General features: G+C 41.6%; 1 protein-coding gene across 1 annotated transcript in view; it reads right to left on the bottom strand.

Moving 5' to 3' along the window:
* Positions 1-349: 349 nt before the first annotated feature.
* LOC104530087 (dnaJ homolog subfamily C member 5) overlaps positions 350-8,856 on the bottom strand; it is a gene marked incomplete at its 5' end in the record, with an annotated part of 9,878 nt that continues 1,371 nt past the window's right edge. Inside the window, 2 exons of the mRNA XM_029086630.1 lie at positions 350-444; positions 6,000-6,174. Coding sequence (XP_028942463.1) covers positions 350-444; positions 6,000-6,174 — 270 coding nt within the window. The remainder of the gene's footprint in view (positions 445-5,999; positions 6,175-8,856) is intronic.

Consider the following 8,856-nt stretch of genomic DNA (forward strand, 5'->3'; position numbering starts at 1 on the left):
ATTGTGTCTGGGAGGGGAAACCCCAGCTGAGGGCAGGGAGGAGAGCAATCATAGCAAAGGGAGTATTATTAGAGAAAAAGACCATGCCAAACCTGGCAGTTTGAGGCCATGAGAGACCAGCCTGCTGGTCTGCAGAGCTCTATACTGGCCATAGGTATCTCCTTGCAGAATGTAGATATCAACCTACTTGAAGTGGCCTAAAGAGAAATTCTGCCTTGATAGGAAAATACTCTCAGGTTACTCTTGATTAGCTTACAGACAGCTACAAACACAGGCTGCACAGCTTATCACATGATTTTTCTCACTGTGACACTCAGTGGGAAGCACCAACAGGTTGTCTTTGCCCGCTCTAGGAGTCTGTGCGGTAGCTCCGATGGCTGTCCCCTATTAGCTGTGTCTTCTCGGTTGCATTAGTTGGCTGAAGCATGATAGGAGTTTCTCCATCTAAATGGGAGAGGAAGAGAAAAAAATACTTTAAGAATTCTTTGCTTGCTACCAAAGTCAGATTTTGTGTTAGCCCACAACATTTCATCTGCTGTTCTGGCTACAGCTTAATCTTGGCTTCACAGGCAGCTCTGAAGAGGCAGCAATGCCCACACCGAGTCTAACAATGCTCTTACTCCTTGTCCACATGTAATGGCACATTTCTGGGTGACTATTGCTGTTGTTATTAAACAGGACATTAGCTGTACCTGGGGCTTTGCAGAGATTGCAAGATAAGGGTGGTTACCTGTTCCAATTGCAAGTGCTTGTTCCTGCAAATGTCTGAATATAACAAGCACTGTTGTGAGTCAGCAAGCACTAATCTTGACAGCATTTGCAAGAACAGGCCAGAAATGGGTCTTGAAGAAGGCAAAGTTAACAGTAAAGAAAGAAGAGTTAAAAGGAAAAAAATGCATGAGCAGTCATTTACATGAGAGGGAAGAAATCATCTATATCCTGAAAGCCAGCTGGTTAAATAAAAATGTTAAATTACATTTTGAAGTTTTTATGTAATATATATAAATTAGGATTTTGAGAATTACTGTTTTAATGAGTTTGGAACTGCCAAACTCTCATATTATCATTGTATAAATCCTTACTGATTTGTACTTTCTCATTCCATGCAGGTATGTGTTTGGTTTCCCCGTATAGCTGTAAAAAAAGCATTTGTTGTAGAGTGAGGAAGGTGAAATCCTTATAGAGTTCCCTGATGGCTGTTGTGTTCTCTCTGAAAATGAACAAGGTTTGGCTGCCCTTCTCCTGGGCCTCTTTCCAACCCAACAGTTTTGAGGGAGGAGGAGGGGACTCAAGACTCAGAGACTGACTTTTAAAGGTTCATCCATCTCAGTGAACTGTTTTCATATGAAAAATTTTGGACTACCTGTGTCTTGATACTAGCATAGCCTTCACAGTAATTGAGTACAAATGATGACTTTTTTTGCCAAATGACTGAATGTTCAGAAAAAACTCATCTGACATTTCCTCCTGTTTACATGACAGTTGATGGGATGAATCATGGGCAAAAGATGTAATGTACAGGAGTAACTTAACCCAGAGCAGGAATCTAACTGCATGCCATACGGCTTCCCCTCAGTGCGGGTAGAACAACTTTGACTCTGTCAAGGTGAAAGGCAAGAATGATTAAATGCCAAGCAGCTTCTCTGTATGGGCAATTCTGTATTTAGACACAAGGTCAAAGACAGACGTGTTTCATAACTTCTACAGATATATGAGTAATTAATGCTTAGAGCTCAGCTCAGGCATATATTAGTTTGGTAGTTCAAATCCATTTTTAAGTTGTGATGTATTTTCTAGAATTCTGAGCAGCACTTCCTCCCACCCTCTGCTGCCTCCAAGTTGCTCATTTTAAGGAAGATCATTGATGGAGGGCAGAGGCTAGCACTTCATTTTTCTGTGATACCCAGATGTGCAACAAGAGACTAGGACCCACTGCAAAACTATTGCATTGCTTACAGCTGATGTGGAGACAGTTCTGAGCTGACACCTTCCCCAAGTATTTTGCTACCCACACCCTTCTAAGATTTATTATACTTTTTATCAGAACAGGGATCTATGGTATAATAAACTGTACAAATATAGCCTGCTAATGGAGAGCTGCAGAATGGAGGTGCACAGAATTCACAGTTTAAACTGCTTTCTATAGATAGCTCTTGCTCACTGTTCGCCTACATTGGTATCATATGGAGTGTGGAGGAGACAATGAAGTGCTAAAAATTTATTGCTTCTGAGTTGGGAAAGTATTTTGTTATTCAGGTTCTTTTTTTTCTTTTTCTCTCTTTTTTTTTTTCCCCTCTCCCAGATTTCCTTTTCTGTAGAATGAAAGTTGGTCTAGAAATGTCTGCCTTTGTTCTTCTGATGATAACCAAAGCGGAGAGGAGAAAAAATCTGCCCAAATGCTTGAGTGCATCATTACACCCTGAGTACCAAGGCAATCCAAATTCCAACTGCACCTCCTCTGGGACCACAAAAGCCAACAAAAGGTTTGCTGTCCACTTCACTGGAAGCAAAATTTGGCAACCTGCCCTGTGTGTGCAAGGGGAAGTGATGAACCGTTTCACACATCCATGCTGCAAACGAGTGAGTGATGCTTCCCTCTGCCAGTGTGCTTTTGCAGGTCGTCCATAACATCAGGTTACCATAGATTACCCTACTTTACACTTTTAAAATGTCATGTTTGATCTGATACCCTAAAAAAAGTCATGTTTAAAATGTTATAATCAAAATGTAGGACTTATTTTGGAAAGTGATCATCCATTGTACATTAGGCCATAGTCCTCTGTGGTACTAACCAATAGGCATGAGAAGAAATCACTGTAACCTAAGGCTTGCAAATCCCTAAGTTCCTTTAGTTCTGAAGGTCATGCTAGCCATGGAAACACATGCAGTAAAACAAATCTCTCATGGGAGATATCCAACTAGCTGAGCACTAGAGCTAGTCAAATATATTTGAATAAAACTTTCTTCTAGAGGATTATGCCATTTTATCAGAATTGAAGCCTTTGACATAATTGTGTTGATTTCAGTGACAACTCACTTTGCTTTTATGCTTTAGGGAATGGATCCCTGAATTTTTGGCCTCACGTCTCTTTTTTTCACTAATAATTATGTTTTATGGTAATTTAATTTGATGAATGAAATCAATTGTGTAACACCTTAGATTTTTTAAGGAGAAATGTGAGTGACTCTGAAAATTATTACTGCTGTGCCAGCTCAAAAGATGAAGTCTAAATCTCGACTCCCACATCATGCATGTTGCCTCTTCTGTGCAGTATGGCCAGATCCAAGAAGCTCTCACTGAGCGCAGCAACAACTGGGGGAAAGTCACTCTCAGAGTTTTTTAGCATCAGTAATGCTGATGTTTTATTGAAGCTGCATTCCTCAGAAAAGCAATGACTGACTACAAAATACATGGATAAATTAAAGTATGGCCTTAGCTTTAGAATCTACATTTTGACCTTAGCAAAAAAGTTCTGGCTAGCAATACTATAGATACTGGGACAGCAGGAAGCAAAGAAACTAATTACCAGGTAGAATGCTCAGTCTGTGGGCAGAGGGCATGCAAAGAATTTGGATCTTAATAGAATTTCCTCTCCCAAAATGAAATCTGCTGCAGGAGTGATTACAGTTTGTTTCTGAATTACCTACAGGAGCATTTCCATTATTTACGTAAAGGAAGCCATGAGTATCATTTCTGTGGCCCAACATTTGAAAATGTCTGGTGGGAAAGCCCAATCTTTGCCATTCTAAGTCAGCTACATCTTTTTGGCTAACATCCCTGAAATGGTGGAGGAGGGAGGGAGGGAAGTGCAGTTTGAGCTGGTTATCATTAACTTTCCTACATGCAGTGTCTGTTTTCATTTCAGCTGCAAAAAAGATGCTCACAATGTCTTCTGCCATGAAGTTTTTACTTTTAGTCCTGATGTGTTGCTCTCTTTCAATCTAATTTTAAAATAGAAAGGATTCTACTCTACTGAGAGGCTGGTTTTGATTGGTAGGAAAATGTAGCAAGACTGAAGAGAAGGGTAGGAAAGGTAGAAATATCTAGTTTTCTCCAGACCCTACCTATATACTTAAAGTTTTATTCAAAATACTTGAAATATGCAATTCCACATTCTGTTAATTTTTCAGACTGGTAACTTCCTAAACAGTCTCAGTGAGATTTGGTGGGAGTAAAGGATGGGAAAGCAGCTGAAAATTACTGGATATGAATAAATGCCACCTGTGCCAGAAGGAGGGAGAATTTTTTTTCTACTGCTGGGAAATTTTGTGCTGGATTTTGAGAGAGAGTAAAATACCTACCAAATTACAAAAAAAGGGCAGAATTAAAAAATATTTATCCTTCAAAGTTCCATCTTTATATTTTAAACTTGACTTTGTTGTCATCAACCCATAAATATCAAGACTCATTTTAGATTTGCACTTTTCAGGTGCTTAACATCATAAACCATATTACATTTTTTCAAATAATACATCGTGGTTATAAAGCTTTCACTATTATTTTTTGTTACCTTTGCAGAGACAGATCAAGTATGATAAATTTTTAAGCTGACTGTATTTACCTTGATATGCCTCTAGGCAAAACCAATTTAAAAACACCACCACACGTTGGCATATCAGTTATATAAATAGCATTTGTTTCAACTGCTACAAATGTTTTGTTACATATTTATGGAAGGGTAAATTTGTGTGAAAAGTTGGGGGGGGGGGGAAATTCTTCCTGCTAAGGGAAGATGACATTTGCAATCTGGCAGTGCTAATTTAAGCATAATAAATGTAAGAATATAACAGTGTAAGACCTGCCACAACAATGGAAGAGAAAAAGTGTGAGCTGACTGCTTAGGTCCTTCTTCATAAAAACGCATAACCCTAATCATAGTTTATATAAATTTGCAATTGAAAAGTGGCCTAGGTCTTCCCCTCATACCTTTGCCTCCTATTGCTGGAGCAAGGATCATTGCCTCTCTCAGCCTGTCTTGCAAGTGTCCAAATCTAACTGGTTTGAGTTGTTTCTGCTTCCCTTGAAGATGAAGGCAAAACTCTGACCCAATTCAGCACATTAGGACGGGGCTCTTTGTTCGAAATGTGTAACTCACGCTAGTGCCAAATTAGGAAATCACCACTATCATCCTTTGATATAGCCAAAACCTGAGTGTGCAGCCAAGGGATGCAGCAAAGCTGAGAAAAGAGGGTGGTGTTCTGCTCCCCATCTGTGTTCCTGGCTGGGCGTTCTTGCTCCCTTCTTTGAGCTGGCATTAGCACTTGACCTGCCCCCACAGTGAAGCATGGTGGGAAGTTAAACGGGCAGGGAACTACACACAGTTTTGAGATGATTACTTTTCACCTGAATCATGTCCAAGATCTGGCTCCTGGTAAGGCAGTACAATTGCTACTGCCAGTGCAGAAGACAGTGAGCAACCTGGGGGCTGGATGGGAGAGGGACAGGATGATGGGAGAGGGGCAGGGCTATGGAAGCTCTCGTGCAAACTCTCTTAGGTTACTGCGCAACGTTACTGTTGGAGACATTGCTTCTTTTCTTGAAGCCTTTTCTTGAATGGGTACAGTTGGCCCATCACAGTCACTGATAAATTTTACATGAATAAAAACCGAATGACAGCTTATTCAGACAGATCAGATGTGGCAAGCACCAGTCCAAGCAGAGTACAGGATAAGTATAAGTACAGGATCTAGGATATGAAGCAATGTGGGCATGGGGGCTCAAGGGTGAACACCATCTCCTAAGGTGAGCCCTGAGACTTCTAATGTTTAAGTGTCTCATAAGAGATACAGGACACATTTAAGTTAGTGCCATAAGTTTAGTTTTTCATTAACACAAAACTTGGGAAGTTTGTCAGGTCATGGTGTTGGCTAGAGTGAATTGGCACATCTCCACTGATGTCTGGAAGCAGCCTCAGCATTGTGAGCAGAACATCTGGTCTACAGGCTTTAAAGATTGTTTTGAACAGCTTTGCCACACAGTAAGCCCCTATAATACACACCTCTTTCCATGTCGTTCTTAATTTGCTCTTCCAAATCTTCTGGAGACACACAAAACTCCTGCTCTTCCCCTTCGGGTGCTTTGGGTTTACACTTGCCACAGCAGCAGTTGAAGCAGCAGCACAGGCAGCAGCAGAGGTAGCAGCCTGTCAGCAGGCCACAGACTGCAAACAGGCCCTGGGTTAAACACAGTGGGAGGAAAACCCTGTGAGCAATGACCTTCCTCAAACTCGTGACAGCCTTTTACAGCTGAAGGCAGAACGTTAAAGGAACTCAGGTTCCCAAGTGCTTGGCACTCAGAGGAGTCCGGATGCAGGTCAAGTGCCTAAACAAGGGACGGATCTTCCAGAGCCCTACTCACCCATGAGCTCCTACTTGCCACTCAGGACCACGTCCACAAAGAAGACACTAACCAACAGACCCCTGCACACTCAACTTTTGAAAGTTTGTCTTCAGCTGATGGCCCTCAGAAAAAACTTCCAGGCAGTATGCAAAACCCCACCCACCTTAAAATGACTCATTTCCATCTTAAAAATGACTCATTTGCCCAAGATCGTTTTTGCAAACACTTATTTACTGGCAGGTTCTTGTCAATAACAAAGCCAAGAGAAAAAAAAATGAAGACCCAAATACATCCCACATAACTTTAGACACTGAACTAAGGCATCCAAATTAGGACTGTAGCCCCCGTGGGCTCCCCACATAGTCAATGGGAAGTTAAAAGCCCTTCCAGAGGGTGATTCAGCCCTGGGAGGATTTGAATTGCCCATCGGGGGTGTCTCTCTCCCCATTAGCCTGTGGAGGAGCACACAGGTGCCAACTCCTCAATTAGCCTCCTCAGGCTGTGGTTTCTTGATGTGGGGACTCAGGCAGCAAGAAGTTCCCACCTGCATCGCCCTCTGCTCAGTCCTGTCCAGGTGGCACAAAGCGCAGAGGCTTCGGCAGAGCCAGCACAGCTGCCTGGGGCCGCGACCAGAGATCTCAGCCAGAAAACTTTAATTGACAGGGGTTTTCTTCCTCCAGACCAGGTCACTGGCTGGGTTCACAGCGCTGTTCCACAGCTGCTTTCGTTGGGGGCTGTATGCCATGTTGCAGCAGTAGGACGGGGGTTGTAGAAGGGGAGCCCTTAGGGTGGCATTGCCACCCTGTGCTCCACGGGTGCATGACATGTATGTAAAATCAGCACAACTTTGTGGCCACCAGCTATATATAAGGTAACTTGAAAGTACAACCAGGCTTTAGCATTATAGTTATACAGCCTGCCCTTTACTAACTGTTTGTTATGTTCATAAGAAAACATGCACTGAGGAAGAGAGCAAGCACAAAGGGTCAGGATATTGTCAAACTTTGGCAACAAAGCTATGCAAATAACACTCATGTATGCATGTCTCAAGCAATGTTCGTGGGGGCTGACTGGAGAATAGTTGAAAGTCGTAAGACCACTTACATGTCTAATATTAATACAGGCGTGTATCAAGAGTGAACAAGATGGTTTTGAATTAAAAGAAGGACTCTGACTTTAGTTTTTAAAATGTTTTCCTTCCAATGGACACCCCAAACTGTTCTAAACACCATAAAAATGCTGTAACCCCTTATCTGACTGTATAATTTATGCCATAATGGAGAATAAACACCACAGTGGATAGAATGAAAAAAGACAGAATAAAACTGTATAGAGGGAAAAACTGCTTGGATTTATTCATGATACCTTAAATGTTTCAAGATTTCTTGTGCTTATATTATCATAGTTGGTAAATCAAGAATCAATTTATTAAAGTGATTAATAAACTGTCTTCATGGTAGAGGGAGAATTGCTTTTTGCTAAAAGAGTTACACCTATGCCTGCCAGTGGAGAAGCAGTTAAAGTTCCCATTACCCATGTCAGTATGTTCCCAGTTTAATATGCCTGCAAAGAAGTCAAGGACTCAGAAAAAAAGTAATTTTCACTTTGCGTTTCTCCTTTCATTTGGGTTTCCGTACTTCTAATGACCCACCTCCTCACAACTGTCAGATTTTCTGAGTATGAGTGTGATAGGAAAGAGGATTTACCAGGAATGTTCGTAGTTGAAGAGGAAGATAATGAGCGAAAGTTGTGGTCCCTACTGTCTTCTGCCAGAATGGAGGAAATTAGAGGTCCAGAGGTCATCTGAAGATAATGCCTCAGACTCAAATAGTATTATGATGGCCAATAGAAAAATCTGAAACTGACCCAGCATTTGTGCATGAGTTAAAAAGGGATGAGGAATTGTGAACTCAGCTTGCAAAAAACACTTGGTGGCTTGATTATGCTTTGGAGGTGGCAACATTTTGGATTGGGGGGAAGGATAGAGACACCACTTGTGACAATCATCAAATGAGACTACATGCATATTTTGGATTTTTTTCACAGAATTTTTAAAAAACAAGAAGCAGTGATTACTTTTGCTGGGATATTCAGCATATCTTGTCTCACCTCAGGGACACAACTTCTTTGAAACAATTCACACATTCCTCCTCTAGCTGTTAGGGACTTACTAGCTTCTCTCTGTGCTCTCCAGTGCTCTCCTTGTGAGTCAAAGCCACAGTCATTATTTCTGTTCCTGGTTTTCTAACCACAAAGAATTTTATACTTCATAAAACCTATGTTAAAGATAGATAAGCAGAAGAGGAAACAAAAGCCAAAAAAGCAGGCAACAATGAAGAAAACCTTGTTTAGCAAGACTCTTAAAGGAGTCGGTACTGCTGTGCTCTCAGCTTTAAGGCAATGCTTCCTGGCATCTGAACCATGACAAAGACACTGAAAGAGAGGGTGGACAGCAAAGAAAAGAGGGAATGATCCAGCAGGAGAAGACGGCGGCTGTGGTGGGGAGGCCAGCCTGC

This window comes from Antrostomus carolinensis, unplaced genomic scaffold (assembly GCF_000700745.2).
Source record: "Antrostomus carolinensis isolate BGI_N321 unplaced genomic scaffold, ASM70074v2 scaffold27578, whole genome shotgun sequence".
Lineage (NCBI taxonomy): Eukaryota > Metazoa > Chordata > Aves > Caprimulgiformes > Caprimulgidae > Antrostomus > Antrostomus carolinensis.